Raw genomic sequence first — 17,152 nt, forward strand, 5'->3', positions numbered from 1 at the left:
ACATTTAAATTTATAATCCATCTTGCATTCAATTCTGTATAGTTTTCATTTTTCGCATTTAAAGAAGCTCTGTTGGAATTTAATATTTTTATTCGATAGAATTTATAATTATGCATTTTTAGTGTGATGCAAAATTAAATGAATGATATAACATTCAAATTTATAATCCATCTTGCATCCAATTCTGTATAGTTTTTTATTTTTCGCATTTAAAGAAGCTCTGTTGGAATTTAATATTTTTATTCAATAGAATTTTTAATTATGCATTTTCAGTGTGATGCAAAATTAAATGAATGATATAACATTTAAATTTATAAGCCATCATGCATCCAATTTTGCATGTTTTTTATTTTTCGCATTTAAAGAAGCTTTGTTGGAATTTGATATTTTTGTTCAGAATAATTATTAATCATTTTCCGTGTGATGCAAAAGAAACATTCAAATTTATAATCCCTCTTGCATCCAATTCTGTATAGTTTTTATTTTTCGCATTTAAAGAAGCTCTGTTGGAATTTAATATTTTTATTCAGAATAACTATTAATCATTTTCCGTGTGATGCAAAAGTAACATTCATATTTATGAGCCATCGTGCATACAATTCTGTATAGTTTTTATTTTTCGCATTTAAAGAAGCTCTGTCGAAATTTAATATTTTTATTCGATAGAATTTTTAATTATGCATTTTCAGTGTGATGCAAAATTAAATGAATGATATAACATTCAAATTTATAATCCATTTTGCATCCAATTCTGTATAGTTTTTATTTTTCGCATTTAAAGAAGCTCTGTTGGAATTTAATATTTTTGTTCAGAATAATTATTATTCACTTTTCATTGTAATGTAAAATTAAATGAATGATATAACATTTAGATTTATAAGCCATCTTGTATTCAATTCTACATAGTTTTTTATTTTTCGCATTTAAAGAAGCTCTGTTGGAATTTAATATTTTTATTCAATAGAATTTTTAATTATGCATTTTCAGTGTGATGGAAAATTAAATTAATGATATAACATTCAAATTTATAAATTACATCACCATGCATTTAATTCTATATAGATTTTATTTTTTTGAAATTATTATGCAATTTATTTTTTCATTTTTTATTTTCTCTTTGAGTATTTAAAAATTTCTTTCAGCTAGCACATTGCATAAATTATCGTATACTCACACAATTGTACAACTGTCAATTTTTGCAAGTTTTTTAAATTTTTATCAGAAAATAATTATTAACACGTGTAATAGAAGAGCATTTATTTTGTGTGTATAAAAATTCTATTATCAAAAGCAATAAGTTGTCCAGAAAGTAACAAATAGAGAGCAAATTAGGGGACCACGATGGATTAATTAAATTATTTTTTTGGCAAAGAGATACACAACTTTTTCTGTTGGAATTTCTCAGAAACGTTTATTGATATTCATATGTACAAATTTTTCGAAAGTAGAATATTAATGCCATTTTGCACGTTTCAGATCACATTTAGAATATTCGTAAATTTATATTTTGTATAGTTTTCGTAGAAGTAAAAAAACGCGCACTATTCCAAATTATTCCTAAAAACTAGGAACGAGTAATAATGTCTGATCATTTTTGGCAGACTTTCCTATAAACTTAGTTAACAATACAGTTTTTAAAAAATTTTATCAAAATATATCTTAGAAAGATAATTTATCAAAAATATGTTACTATTTGATAACCTATAACTTAATTAATATTTTCACGGTTTCAATTTTTTTAATCTTTTCTGTCAGGTGAAAACTTTCGTCAGTGTAACAATTATTTAAGCGTTAGAGTCAACCGTGTCCTCTCGTGTTTCTGTCGTTTCTTTTTTTTCACTAGATTTTCCAGTGTCTTTATTGTACCTTAAAAATCCACTCACATACCACATGAAAATACAAGAAAGACTTAAAATCGAAGTGAAATGGAGAGCAGCTACGTAACTGTTCATCGAATCGTGCACTAAACCTTAAATATAAAAACAGACAGCAAACGATTAGTAAATAATTCATTAGAGTGATATATAATTACTCGAATGATACAGAAAAATTGAAGATTAGGTAATTTTGTCAAATAAAATGATTCGTTTATTAACATTCCATATTTCACGAGATAATAATTATAAATAAATAAACGAAACTCACCTATGATTGGACCTATGGCGATTGACAGTATACCACTGCAGGCCATTTGCATTCCAAATGCAGCTGGCAGTTTTTTTAGAGGAACGTAATCAGAAATTATCAGAGTCTGGAAAACAGCTTTCGTGCCTTTTGCAATACCAATAATCAGTGCAACGCAGACGACAGTAACATAGCTGCTTCCCCAAGTTGTCAAGACTGAAATTCAAAAAATTCACTCGACTTTCCCTCATTACTTCGTTTAAATGGATTTATTAAATAGTCGACAAATATTTCATCCCTTAACACCAGAACTACCAAAGCAGTCAAAATTGCCCACTCGTAATTTCCAATAAAAATGAATGAATTTTTATTGCATTATACATTGTCGATAGTTCCAGTGTTTTATATTTTTTTGTAATATTTTCAAATCCCAAATTCTACGTGTTAGGTTTTTGCATTAGTATACGTACTGGTCCTCCCAATAGTGGATCCTATTAAGGAAACGACATAAAGATTTTTCGACGTCCATTCAGCTTTCTGGGCCAAAAGTGGCACGCATAATCTTCCAAAAATATCCGAGGCGGCTTGGATCGACATCACAGTCGCGATCGAAGTCCTTTCGAGGCCCGAGAGTTCGGCAAGGACGAACGGAATCATGGCGTTGAAATTCGTTTCTGCCACCAAGGACACCCCCATACCTGAAATATTAATAATAAAATAGCGAAAGAAAAATTTGGCGACACGTAGCTCGTGCAATTTTCGTTATTTGCACTTGAAAAAGTTACAAAATTACGAAGCAATTTACGTTTATAATTTCACAAAATTAAAGACGACTAAAAATTTAGTAGAAATTAATTCACTCTTAAGGTGGTCCTCTATTTTTTATATTTTTTCAGGCCCTTGAAGTTAAATTGTCGACTGTTTTTATTTTGCTATGAGGTATAGTCAAACTTGTATTAATTAAGAATCTTTCACGTTTTTTCATTTCAAAGAAATAGAATGGCCAGAATCTTAGACAATGTCAGATGGTCTTTTTTAAGTTTGACTCTGTTTGACTCTGTTTGACTCTGTTTGACTCTGTTTGACTCTGTTTGACTCTATTTGACTCTGACTCTATGTGACTCTGTTTGATTCTATTTGACTCTGAGTCTGTTTGACTCTATTTGACTCTATTTGACTCTATTTGACTCTGACTCTGACTCTGACTCTGTTTGGCTCAGTTTGACTCTGTTTAATTCTGTTTAATTCTGTTTGACTCTGACTCTGTTTGACTCTATTTGACTCTGACTCTATGTGACTCTGTTTGATTCTATTTGACTCTGAGTCTGTTTGACTCTATTTGACTCTATTTGACTCTATTTGACTCTGTCTCTGACTCTGTTTAATTCTGTTTAATTCTGTTTGACTCTGACTCTGTTTGACTCTATTTGACTCTGACTCTGTTTGACTCTGTTTAATTTTGTTTGACTCCGACTCTGTTTGACTCTATTTGACTCTGTTTAATTCTGTTTGACTCCGACTCTGTTTGATTCTATTTGACTCTGACTCTGTTTGATTCTATTTGACTCTGACTCTGTTTGACTCTATTTGACTCTGACTCTGTTTGACTCTATTTGACTCTGACTCTGACTCTGTTTGGCTCAGTTTGACTCTGTTTAATTCTGTTTAATTCTGTTTGACTCTGACTCTGTTTGACTCTATTTGACTCTGACTCTGTTTGACTCAGTTTAATTTTGTTTGACTCCGACTCTGTTTGACTCTATTTGACTCTGTTTAATTCTGTTTGACTCTATTTGACTCTGTTTAATTCTGTTTGACTCTATTTGACTCTGACTCTGACTCTGTTTGGCTCAGTTTGACTCTGTTTAATTCTGTTTAATTCTGTTTGACTCTGACTCTGTTTGACTCTATTTGACTCTGACTCTGTTTGACTCTGTTTAATTTTGTTTGACTACGACTCTGTTTGATTCTATTTGACTCTGACTCAGTTTGATTCTATTTGACTCTGACTCTATTTGACTCTATTTGACTCTGACTCTGACTCTGTTTGGCTCAGTTTGACTCTGTTTAATTCTGTTTGACTCTGACTCTGTTTGACTCTATTTGACTCTATTTGACTCTGTCTCTGACTCTGTTTAATTCTGTTTAATTCTGTTTAATTCTGTTTGACTCTGACTCTGTTTGACTCTATTTGACTCTGACTCTGTTTGACTCTGTTTAATTTTGTTTGACTCCGACTCTGTTTGATTCTATTTGACTCTGACTCAGTTTGATTCTATTTGACTCTGACTCTATTTGACTCTATTTGACTCTGACTCTGACTCTGTTTGGCTCAGTTTGACTCTGTTTAATTCTGTTTAATTCTGTTTGACTCTGACTCTGTTTGACTCTATTTGACTCTATTTGACTCTGACTCTGACTCTGTTTGGCTCAGTTTGACTCTGTTTAATTCTGTTTAATTCTGTTTGACTCTGACTCTGTTTGACTCTATTTGACTCTATTTGACTCTATTTGACTCTGTCTCTGACTCTGTTTAATTCTGTTTAATTCTGTTTGACTCTGACTCTGTTTGACTCTATTTGACTCTGACTCTGTTTGACTCTGACTCTGTTTGACTCTGTTTAATTTTGTTTGACTCCGACTCTGTTTGATTCTATTTGACTCTGACTCTGTTTGACTCTATTTGACTCTGTTTGACTCTGTTTGACTCTGACTCAGTTTGATTCTGTTTGACTCTGACTCTGACTCTGACTCTGACTTTGACTCTGACTCTGTTTGACTCTGTTTAATTCTGTTTGACTTTGTTTGAGTATTTCTCTCTGTTTGACTCTATTTGACTCTGTTTGTCTCTGATTCTGACTCTGTTTGACTCTGTTTGACTCTATTTGACTCTGTTTGACTCTGCTTGACTACATTAGACTATATTTGAAAGTATACAATGCCATAAATTTTAACTTTTTAACTGAAATATGTATAAATAAACCCAGACGTAGCTCAGACCGTTTTTAAAAGCGACTATGTTTGACCATATTTGAGGGTTCGCAGTGCCACCAATTTTAATTCTAATTCACCCAAAAAATTTGAAAATATCCCCTAAATATCTATAAATAATCCTTGCAAATTTGACTGCAAAAGGTCTCATAGTATATTCAAAAAAAAATTCCCCAACAGTCTAAAAAAACACTCTTCACAATAGAGGACCCTCTTAATGAGATAAAAAATGTCATAAAATTACCTAGTATAACTGCAACGTAACGGGTGTCCCTGAAAAGATCGAGATCCAGATGCTCCGAAATTTTCAACAGGAACTTTCGTTTTTCTCCTTTTTTATTTCCAACGTTCGCACTGTTCGACGAGGTTTGCTCGTTGTTTGTCGTTTCTCGAGCCACGTCTTCGTTCAATAATCGAGAATTGAAATCGTTTTTAACGTCGACTGAATTTCTTTCTGCGATCTATTTGGAATCAAATCTGACGGTGAACGTTAATCGTTGCCTTTTTCTGTGATTTAAGAAGACACCGAACTATAACGATAAAAATAATAAAACGCTGGAAAACTTTGCTCGAAGCTTTCGATTTGTTTGTTAAGAGTTACCTTATTTTCGATTTCACCACGAATTCTCACCTTGAATTTCAGTGTCTTCTTAACAATGTCGGTGTTTTTTTTTAGTTCTTTGTGTTTCTAACTCACTTCTTTCTCCTTAAATGGCCTTAACAACGATGCTCCGATTAGCGAGTGCATTGCAATTCCAGCAAGGATTAAAAGTGTACCAGTGGTCGAGTAACTTTCCAACAGTTTTGCTATTAGAAAAGGCATCAAAATAGGACCTAGTCCGGTTAATGTCACCGAGAATCCCATCGCTACGTTACGTTTCTTACGAAAATACGTGTTTAGAGCTAGATTTATTGCTAGAAACGTGATCCCGTGGCCGGTACCTGTAATCGCCAATTCAAAATAATTTTCTATTTATCAATTTCAAATGTTTTCATCGTAAAATAGGGATAGAAAAATTTATTAGAGTCGAAACGATAGAATAGTTTATTTTTAACAATAGAACTATCGACGTGGTCAAAATTATAATTATATTTGCTGTATTATACTTTGCATTTTGCAGACTGTTATTAAATTTAACTATCTCAAAGTTGTTCCTTGAAATTAGTAATTTCTAATAAAAATTACACAAAATTTAGTGGACTGGATTTTCGAAAATTTATCGTAGATTTTTTAGGGAAATTATTTCTTTGGTAAATACATTATAATTGTTGGTAATTATCAAATCTAAAGTATCTCAAAGTTGTTCCTTGAAATTCGTAATTTCTAATAAAAATTACACAAAATTTAGTCGACTGGATTTTCGAAAATTTGTCGTACTTTTTTTAAGGAAATTATTTCTTTGGTTCAATAATAAATACATCATAATTGTTGGTAATTATCAAATCTAAAGTATCTCAAAATTGTTCCTTGAAATTAGTAATTTTTATAAAAATTGCACAAAATTTAGTCGACTGGATTTTCGAAAATATATCGTAGATTTTTTAGGGAAATTATTTCTTTGGTAAATACATCATAATTGTTAGTAATTATTAAATCTAACGTATCTCAAAGTTGTTCTTTGTTTGAATATTTCTATTATGAAATAGAACAAGCTGTGGTCAAAATGAAATTAGTAATTTCTAATAAAAATTACACAAAATTTAGTTTACTAGATTTTCGAAAATTTGTCGTACTTTTTTTAAGGAAATTATTTCTCTGGTGCAATAATAAATACATCATAATTGTTGGTAATTATCAAATCTAAAGTATCTCAAAATTGTTCCTCGAAATTAGTAATTTCTAATCAAAATTCTACAAAATTTAGTCGACTGGATTTTCGAAAATTTGTCGTACTTTTTTTAAGGAAATTATTTCTTTGGTAAATACATTATAATTGTTGGTAATTATTAAATCTAAAGTATTCCAAAGTTGTTCTTTGAATAGATATTTTTATTATGAAACAGAATAAATTGTGATCGAAATGAAAATAGTAATTTCTAATCAAAATTGTCCAAGTTGCTGGATTTTTGAAAATTTATCGTATTTTTTTTTAAGGAAATTATTTCTCTGGTGCAATAATAAATACATTATAATTGTTGGTAATTATCAAATCTAAAGTATCTCAAAATTGTTCCTTGAAATTAGTAATTTTTAATAAAAATTACACAAAATTTAGTCGACTGGATTTTCGAAAATTTATTGTACTTTTTTTAAGGAAATTATTTCTTTGGTTCAATAATAAGTACATCATAATTGTTGGTAATTATTAAATCTAAAGTATCTCAAAGTTGTTCTTTGAATAGATATTTTTATTATGAAACAGAATAAATTGTGGTCAAAATGAAATTAGTAATTTCTAATCAAAATTGTCCAAGTTACTGGATTTTTGAAAATTTATCGTATTTTTTTTGAAGGAAATTATTTCTTTGGTTCAATAATAAATACATCATAATTGTTGGTAATTATCAAATCTAAAGTATCTCAAAATTGTTCCTTGAAATTCGTAATTTCTAATAAAAATTACACAAAATTTAGTGGACTGGATTTTCGAAAATTTATCGTATTTTTTTTTAAGGAAATTATTTCTCTGGTGCAATAATAAATACATCATAATTGTTGGTAATTATTAAATCTAAAGTATCTCAAAGTTGTTCTTTGTTTGAATAGATATTTTTATTATGAAACAGAATAAATTGTGGTCAAAATGCAATTAGTAATTTCTTATAAAAATTCTATAAAATTTAGTTTACTGGATTTTCGAAAATTTATTGTACTTTTTTTAAGGAAATTATTTCTTTGGTAAATACATTATAATTGTTGGTAATTATTAAATCTAAAGTATTTCAAAGTTGTTCTTTGAATAGATGTTTTTATTATGAAACAGAATAAATTGTGATCAAAATGAAATTAGTAATTTCTAATCAAAATTGTCCAAGTTGTCGAATTTTTGAAAATTTATCGTATTTTTTTTTAAGGAAATTATTTCTCTGGTGCAATAATAAATACATCATAATTGTTGGTAATTATCAAATCTAAAATATTTCAAAATTGTTCCTTGAAATTAGTAATTTCTAATCAAAATTGCACAAAATTTAGTCGACTGGATTTTCGAAAATTTGTCGTACTTTTTTTAAGGGAATTATTTCTTTGGTAAATACATCATAATTGTTGGTAATTATTAAATCTAAAGTATCTCAAAGTTGTTCTTTGTTTGAATATTTTTATTATGAAACAGAACAAGCTGTGGTCAAAATGAAATTAGTAATTTCTAATAAAAATTAGAATCTAAATTTCTAAGAAAATTTAGTGGACTGGATTTTGGGAAATTTATCATAGATTTTTTAGGGAAATTATTTCCTTGGTAAATACATTATAATTGTTGGTAATTATTAAATCTAAAGTATCTCAAAGTTGTTCTTCGTTTGAATAGATATTTTTATTACGAAACAGAACAAGCTGTGATCAAAATGAAATCAGTAATTTCTAATAAAAATTGTCCAAGTTGCTGGATTTTCGAAAATTTATCATATTTTTTTGAAGGAAATTATTTCTTTAATACAGAAATAAATACACGATAGCTGTTGATAGTTCCAGAGTTAAAAGGACTAATTAAGTTTGTAATTTAAATAGAAACTCTGTGAGGAATAAGTACAACATCGAGATACAAATTACTCACCGACAATAATACAATAAGTGACAATAATGGAGGGAACAGCGACTGCAAACGCAGTCATGCAGATACAAATCTAAAGTATCTCAAAATTGTTCCTCGAAATTAGTAATTTCTAATGAAAATTGCACAAAATTTAGTCGACTGGATTTTCGAAAATTTATCGTACTTTTTTTAAGGAAATTATTTCTTTGATGCAATAATAAATACATCATAACTGTTGGTAATTATTAAATCTAAAGTATCTCAAAGTTGTTCTTTGTTTGAATAGATATTTTTATTATGAAACAGAATAAATTGTGGTCAAAATGAAATTAGTAATTTCTAATCAAAACTGTCCAAGTTGCTGAATTTTTGAAAATTTATCGTATTTTTTTTTAAGGAAATTATTTCTTTGGTGCAATAATAAACACATGATAATTGTTGGTAATTATCAAATCTAAAGTATCTCAAAGTTGTTCTTCGTTTGAATAGATATTTTTATTACGAAACAGAACAAGCTGTGATCAAAATGAAATCAGTAATTTCTAATAAAAATTGTCCAAGTTGCTGGATTTTCGAAAATTTATCATATTTTTTTGAATGAAATTATTTCTTTAATACAGAAATAAATACACGATACCTGTTGATAGTTCTAGAGTTAAAAGGGCTAATTAAGTTTGTAATTTAAATAGAAACTCTGTGAGGAATAAGTACAACATCGAGATACAAATTACTCACCGACAATAATACAATAAGTGACAATAATGGAGGGAACAGCGACTGCAAACGCAGTCATGCAGATACCAACGGCGACAGTTAAACCGCCAAGGAAGGCAACCTTTCGAAACGTGAATCTCTTCATCATCGGGCCGCTTATCAGACCCAGGCTACACGCGATTGTCCCATTCAGATGAAGAATGAAAGATGTTTGTGTAGCGGAGATACCGAGCGAAAGAAAACGCTCCGAAAAGATAAGGCCGTAACATTGTTGTATCGGAAGCACCGCCAACTAAAATAATTTCATTTAGAATAAGTCATTCGCGACAGTACTTTCATACAATAAACAAGATCTTGGTGTTAAGTGTTTATAACATACTTCAAACTTGGAGAAAATTTTATTTGAGATCTGTTAAAGTTTCTTTTCAAGAGATTGTTTGCAAAAGATTCGAATCAACATAACATCGAGTTCTATATGTATTAAGTATAGTGACTAGACTGGATGTTTATGCATTTGTGCGAAATTTTGGTTATCAAAAAATAGAATGCATTTCATGTGGAAAGATATAAGTATTTGAGGGGGTCTTCTAGAGTGAAGTGTAGTTTTTTAGACTTTTTTGAGGAATTTTTTGTGAATGAACTATGAGAGCTTTTGCAGTTGAATTTATAGGGTTTATTTATGGATACTTCGGTGATATTTTCAAATTTTTTTGGCGAGAAAAAGTTAAAATTGAAGCCACTACATATATTCAAACATAGGAAAATATACCTGCTTTTAAAAAACATTAGTATGAAGTGGAGAATTTTTTGTGAATAAACTGTAAGAGCTTTTGCAGTCAAATTTATAGGGTTTATTTATAGATACTTCAGTGATATTTTAGAATTTTTTAAACGAGAAAAAGTTAAAATTGATGCCACTACATATACTTAAAAATACTTACTTTTAAAATGCAATAGTATGAAGTGCAGTTTGTTAGACTTTTTTGAGGAATTTTTTGTGAATAAACTATGGGAGCTTCTGCAGTCAAATTTATAGGGTTTATTTATGGATACTTCGGTGATATTTCCAAATTTTTTTGGCGAGAAAAAGTTAAAATTGAAGCCACTACATATACTCAAACATAGGAAAATATACCTGCTTTTAAAAAACATTAGTATAAAGTGCAGTTTGTTAGACTTTTTTGAGGAATTTTTTGTGAATAAACTATGGGAGTTTTTGCAATCAAATTTATAGGGTTTATTTATAGATACTTCAGTGATATTTTAAAATTTTTTTGGTGAGAAAAAGTTAAAATTGATGCCACTACATATACTCAAACATACCTGCTTTTAAGATGCATTTGTATGAAGTGCAGATTTTAGACTTTTTTGGAGAATTTTTTGTGAATAAACTGTAAGAGCTTTTGCTGTAAAATTTACAGGGTTTATTTATAGATACTTTAGTGATATTTTCAAATTTTTTTGGTGGGAAAAAGTTAAAATTGATGCCACTACATGTACTCAAACATACATGCTTTTAGGATGCATTAGTATAAAGTGCTGTTTTTTAGACTTTTTTGGAGAATTTTTTGTGAATAAACTATGAGAGCTTTTGCAGTCAAATTTACAGGAATTATTTATAGATGCTTCAGTGATATTTTCAAATTTTTTAGGCGAGAAAAAGTTAAAATTGACGCCACTACATGTACTCAAACATACATGCTTTTAGGATTCATTAGTATAAAGTGAAGTTTTTTAGACTTTTTTGGAGAATTTTTTGTGAATAAACTATGAGAGCTTTTGCAGTCAAATTTACAGGGTTTATTTATAGATACTTCAGTGATATTTTCAAATTTTTTAGGCGAGAAAAAGTTAAAATTGATGGCGCTGCATATATTCAAACATAGTCAAACATACCTGCTTTTAAGATGCATTTGTATGAAGTGCAGTTTGTTTGACGTTTTTGGAGAATTTTTTGTGAATAAACTATGAGAGCTTTTGCAGTAAAATTTACAGAGTTTATTTATAGATACTTCAGTAATATTTTCGAATTTTTTAGGCCAGAAAAAATTAAAATTGATTGCACTGCATATATTCAAACATACCTGCTTTTAGGATGCATTAGTATGAAGTGCAGTTTTTTAGACTTTTTTGAAGAATTTTTTGTGAATGAACTATGAGAGCTTTTGCTGTCAAATTTACAGAGTTTATTTATAGATATTTCAGTGATATTTTAAAATTTTTTCGGCGAGAAAAAGTTAAAATTGACGCCACTGCATACACTCAAACATAGTCACACATACCTACTTATAAGATGCATTAGTATGAAGTGCAGTTTTTTAGAATTTTTTGTGAATAAACTGTAAGAGCTTATGCAGTCAAATTTACAGGGTTTATTTACAGATATTTCAGGGATATTTTAAAATTTTTTTGGCGAGAAAAAATTAAAATTGACGCCACTGCATATACTCAAACATAGTCAAACATACCTGCTTTTGAAATACATTAGTATGAAGTGCAGTTTTTTAGAATTTTTTGTGAATAAACTATAAGAGCTTTTGCAGTCAAATTTATAGGGTTCATTTATAGATACTTCGATGATATTTTCAAATTTTTTGGGCGAGAAAAAGTCAAAATTGATGCCACTACATATACTCAAACATAGTCAAACATACCTACTTATAAGATGCATTAATATGAAGTGCAGTTTTTTAGAATTTTTTGTGAATAAACTATAAGAGCTTTTGCAGTCAAATTTAAAGGGTTTATTTATAGATACTTCAGTAACATTTTCAAATTTTTTCGGCCACAAAAAATTAAAATTGATTGCACTGCATATAATCAAACATAATCATAGTTGCTTCTAAAAAAGGTTACACAGCTTGATTCCATGATTCCATTCCATTACTTTGAAATGAGACAACGTGAAAGATTCTTAATTAATATGAGTTCTACTATAACGAGTAGAACAAAAAAAAGTAGTCAGTAATTAAAAAAACGAACTTTGAAATTCGATTATAAATTTTGTTATGTTTTTTCATTTCAATTTTGAAGCTTAAATGAAGCAGTACATCCATACATATATTAAATATCTAAAATTATATTCTCTGAGAAAATACGAAACAAAAAAGTCGATTTTTTTCCAAGGTTCACACTAGAAGTCCCTTTTATACAAATTTTTATATCCACAAACTTCCAGTTTCATTAATTCTATCAATAAAAATATGAGATTCCATAAACATTCGCAGTCCAGTAATAATAATTAAAACGCTTTCGTTTCTGTTTCGAGAAACGAAACGAGACATTGAAATTGACTTCGATTCAAAAATTCATTAATTCTATTAATAAAAATATGAGATTCCATAAACATTCGCAGGCCAGTAATAATAATTAAAACGCTTTCGTTTCTGTTTCGAGAAACGAAACGAGACATTGAAATTGACTTCGATTCAAAAATTCATTAATTCTAGTAATAAAAATATGAGATTCCATAAACATTCACAGGCCAGTAATAATAATTAAAACGCTTTCGTTTCTGTTTCGAGAAACGAAACGAGACATTGAAATTGACTTCGATTGAAAAACTTGGTCGCCTATATGGAAATCGCGCTTTTATTTTTAGAAGTGTTTTACTTACGCGCGTTGCAAATTAATTCGAACGATCTAGACATCCCGGATACGTTCATTTATTTTATTTCAAATCAATATTATACTCTATAGACAATTCAAATAACTATGCTCAACAATAATAAACAAAAGGATCGAACATAACACACCAGTTTCGTTTCCACAATTTTTACACAAACTAATCTTCAAAAAACTCAACTAATTTCACCTAAATTTTGTGACAATGGTAAAATACAAAAAAAGAAAACTATAAAGTCATTTATGTATTTCGATAAATTTCGAATGACAAAACCACTGATATTTTGACAGTCTTGGTCACCACAAAAAGTGAACTCCTCACAAACACACAGAAATATATATATTAGATGGAGGTTCGATTTTTGGGGAATGAAAATCGAGGAAACTCACGTTAATAATGGTGACAGCAGCGACGATGACCCAGGCCCAGCCTCTGTCAGCCTCGTCACGTGACATTTTCTAAAAAATTCTAATCTGCGATTCTCAAAGTTTCGTTCGAAACGAGAACACCGTGTCACTCCTTCCTCTCCTTCGCCTCGTCTCGAACTGCAAACTTAGAGTGTCGGCTAAATACACGACGGAATTGGACAAATGATAAGATAGGTGTTTAGTATCGGTGGATCAGTATTAGATATATATACGCCCACACAGAGACACGTGCGTGAAATGTTTACGATCACCCGTGGCTCTCGCGTGGAAATCGATTTAATCGTGACTCACCAATTAACGTTTACTTTCTCTGGATTATAGATTTATTGTTTTTTCCTGTACAGATTGTACAGTGAAATAATTCCCAAGAGATGTTTACTTTTCTCGTTGCAAATTCGATAAGATTAAATCGAGCCTTTTTAATTTTTATCGACGGTTCGTTAATTTTAAAATTAGCCACGTTATTGTAGAAAAACGCAATTAACGTGATTGTATATATCGAACTGATATTTTCTGTTATTCTTTTCTTTATCTTTTGTTTGCATTTTAAGTCTGCAGACTTTAGAGCTTTCAGCAGTGCCTGTCAACCGAGCTTTCTTCGAACATTTTTAACACAATTTCGTGTGAAACGGATCTTCGATATCGTAAACGTGGTTTCGATGTGGAGTCAAAAGTCAAAGTTCTTAGAGCTAGATACAAGATTAAATTAATCGCATGTAACGTGTTCCAATTAGAAGGAACGACAGATTCTTTTCCATGTAGTCTACTCGATAATTTAATAATGGTTTAATGTCACGACTGTCCAAGTTAGCCAACATTTGATACAGCAGGAACGACGACGATCTTTACGAGTTTAATTGAATTGGGCACAGTTCCAGGGGCGTAAAATTCTCGTCCACTCGAACGCACGGAAAAATTGAGTATCGAATAATATTTCCAGACAGCAAAGTTCACGTGTTTTCTCCATTTTTAATATCCACAAAAAAATCAACTTTCGAGAAGTCGTTGACCTCGAATACTGGCCATGGCGTCGCCTTGAAATTCATTTGAGTTTCGCAAGCAAAATAACGAAATAAAACAAATATTCGTGTACACGTGAATTTGCATATCATTAATATTAGTAAAATTAGATGGAAAATACACTTCAAGTAATAAAATACTAGGCTAGAGAGTCATGAAACAGATTTCTGGAACGTTAGTAATACATACGAGATTTGTCGTGAAATAAACGTGATTTTTCCGTTGTTGTGGCGCCGATTATTTCTGTCGAGGCGTGTCGGGATGGACGATGCATTATTGTTGAGATTCTGTTCGTTGTCACCGTTGAAATATCGTTAGCGACGCACAGTGAGATAATAGATACGGCTTCCTGTCACTTGAACTCACTCGAAAACACCGCATTTCCCCATCGGGCACATTGTCGAACTTTTCACCGGTGCTTTTTGCGTCGCGTCTGAGACGAAACGCAAAAAGGAGCAACATATGTGTGTTCTGAGCGGAGCTGCGGACTATTCGTCACTGGCTCGATGAAGGGAAGTCGCTTGATAAAAACCTGCTTCGTGACTCGACTTCAGACCGAGACTGGTCTTTGACTTGCTTCGGCTTCGTTTACATGCGTCGACGAAACCGCCTCGCTGCAACCCGTTTAACACGTTCAACGACCAAACAAATTCGGAGCTATTTCACGCGAAACGGCGACATTTTGTTCGTGATATTGTCAAACTCCATTTCCATGAATCTCATAAGCAGTTTCTTTCATAAAAGTCATCAATTATTACCACGATTTTTAAGTTTTCGTTGGTATGGAGTCTTGTTCGGATAAGTGAATTCAATCGTGACAGTAATCCGGGTTTCAGACTAAATTTTCGAAAAAATCAAGATTATTTCATAAATTTGATGGATGAAACAAAATATGAAAGTCTGAATTTTAGTTATTTAGTATTATTTAAGAAAACTGGATGAAAATAGAAATTTTCTCGTTATTTTGTTTGTAATATAGTAAAATTCTATTTCCATGAATCTCATAAACAGTGAATTTAATAAAAGTTTATCAATTATTCCCACTATTTATAATTATTCGTTGGTATGGAGTCTTGTTCGGATAAGTGAATTCAATCGTGACAGTAATCCGGGTTTCAGACTAAATTTTCGAAAAACTCAAGATTATTTCATAAATTTGGTCAAACTTTTATATTTGATGGATGAAACAAAATATGAAAGTCTGAATTTTAGTTATTTAGTATTATTTAGGAAAACCGAATAAAAATAGAAATTATAGTAAAATTCCATTTTCATGAATCTCATAAGCAGTTCGTTTCATAAAAGTTTATCAATTATTACCACGATTTTTAAGTTTTCGTTGGTATGGACTCTTGTTCGGATAAGTGAATTCAATTGAAACAGTAATCCGGGTTTGAGACTAAATTTTTACAAATCAAGGTTAATTAATCAATTTTGTTGAACTATTATATTTGATGGATAAAACAAGATATAAAAGTTTGAATTTTAGTTATTCAGTATTATTTAGAAAAACTGGATAAAAATAGGAATTTTCTCGTTATTTTGCTTGTGATATAGTAAAACTCCATTTACAAGAATCCCATAAGCAGTTCATTTAATAAAAGTTTATGAATTATTCCCACTACATTAATTATTCGTTGGTATGGAGTCTTGTTCGGATAAGTGAATTCAATCGTGACAGTAATCCGGGTTTGAGACTAAATTTTCGTAAATCAAGGTTATTTAATCAATTTGGTCAAACTTTTATATTTGATGGATGAAACAAAATATGAAAGTCTGAATTTTAGTTATTTAGTATTATTTAGGAAAACCGAATAAAAATAGAAATTATAGTAAAATTCCATTTTCATGAATCTCATAAGCAGTTCGTTTGATAAAAGTTTATCAATTATTCCCACTATTTTTAATTTTTCGTTGGTAAGGAATCTTGTTCGGATAAGTGAATTCAATCGTGACAGTAATCCGGGTTTGAGACTAAATTTTTACAAATCAAGGTTAATTAATCAATTTTGTCGAACTATTATATTTGATGGATAAAACAAGATATAAAAGTTTGAATTTTAGTTATTTAGTATTATTTAGAAAAACTGGATAAAAATAGAAATTTTCTCGTTATTTTGTTTGTAATATAGTAAAATTCCATTTTCATGAATCTCATAAACAGTGAATTTAATAAAAGTTTATCAATTATTCCCACTATTTATAATTATTCGTTGGTATAGAGTCTTGTTCGGATAAGTGAATTCAATCGTCACAGTAATCCGGGTTTGAGACTAAATTTTTATAAATCAAGGTTAATTAATGAATTTTGTCAAACTTTTATATTTGATGGATAAAATAAAAAAGTTTGAATTTTAGTTATTTAGTATTATTTAGGAAAACTGGATAAAAGTAGAAATTATAGTAAAATTCCATTTTCATGAATCTAATAAGCAATTATTTTATAATAGCTTATTAATTATTCCCACTATTTTTAATTTTTTGTTCGTATGAGTTCTTGTTCGGATAAGTGAATTCAATCGTGACAGTAATCCGGGTTTGAGACTAAATTTTCG

General features: G+C 30.0%; 1 protein-coding gene across 4 annotated transcripts; it reads right to left on the minus strand.

Moving 5' to 3' along the window:
- Positions 1-1,399: 1,399 nt before the first annotated feature.
- LOC143349279 (monocarboxylate transporter 9-like) lies at positions 1,400-15,107 on the minus strand. Of its 4 annotated transcripts, none has more exons than XM_076780394.1 (8): positions 14,787-15,107; positions 13,539-13,694; positions 9,546-9,816; positions 5,813-6,057; positions 5,360-5,576; positions 2,595-2,822; positions 2,146-2,340; positions 1,400-1,969 (listed from the first exon to the last, which is right to left on the minus strand). In XM_076780394.1, the coding sequence occupies exons 2-8, from the start codon at positions 13,602-13,604 to the stop codon at positions 1,785-1,787; spliced, it is 1,407 nt and encodes a 468-aa protein (XP_076636509.1). In that variant the 5' UTR covers positions 13,605-13,694; positions 14,787-15,107; the 3' UTR covers positions 1,400-1,784. The 4 variants fall into 4 exon arrangements, with proteins under 4 accessions (XP_076636509.1, XP_076636508.1, XP_076636507.1 ...); XM_076780393.1 differs by having other exon boundaries at positions 13,539-13,701; XM_076780392.1 differs by having other exon boundaries at positions 13,539-13,714.
- Between the last annotated feature and the right edge of the window lie 2,045 nt (positions 15,108-17,152).

This window comes from Colletes latitarsis, chromosome 13, assembly GCF_051014445.1.
Source record: "Colletes latitarsis isolate SP2378_abdomen chromosome 13, iyColLati1, whole genome shotgun sequence".
Classification (NCBI taxonomy): domain Eukaryota; kingdom Metazoa; phylum Arthropoda; class Insecta; order Hymenoptera; family Colletidae; genus Colletes; species Colletes latitarsis.

Coding starts and splice junctions, on each gene's coding strand:
- LOC143349279 (XM_076780394.1), bottom strand. CDS start 13,604: ATGTCACGTGACGAGGCTGACAGAGGCTGGGCCTGGGTCATCGTCGCT. Junction 9,817..13,538: donor CTGCTGTCACCATTATTAAC/GTGAGTTTCCTC, acceptor AAATTATTTTAG/TTGGCGGTGCTTCCGATACA. Junction 6,058..9,545: donor CACTTATTGTATTATTGTCG/GTGAGTAATTTG, acceptor TGGCGATTACAG/GTACCGGCCACGGGATCACG.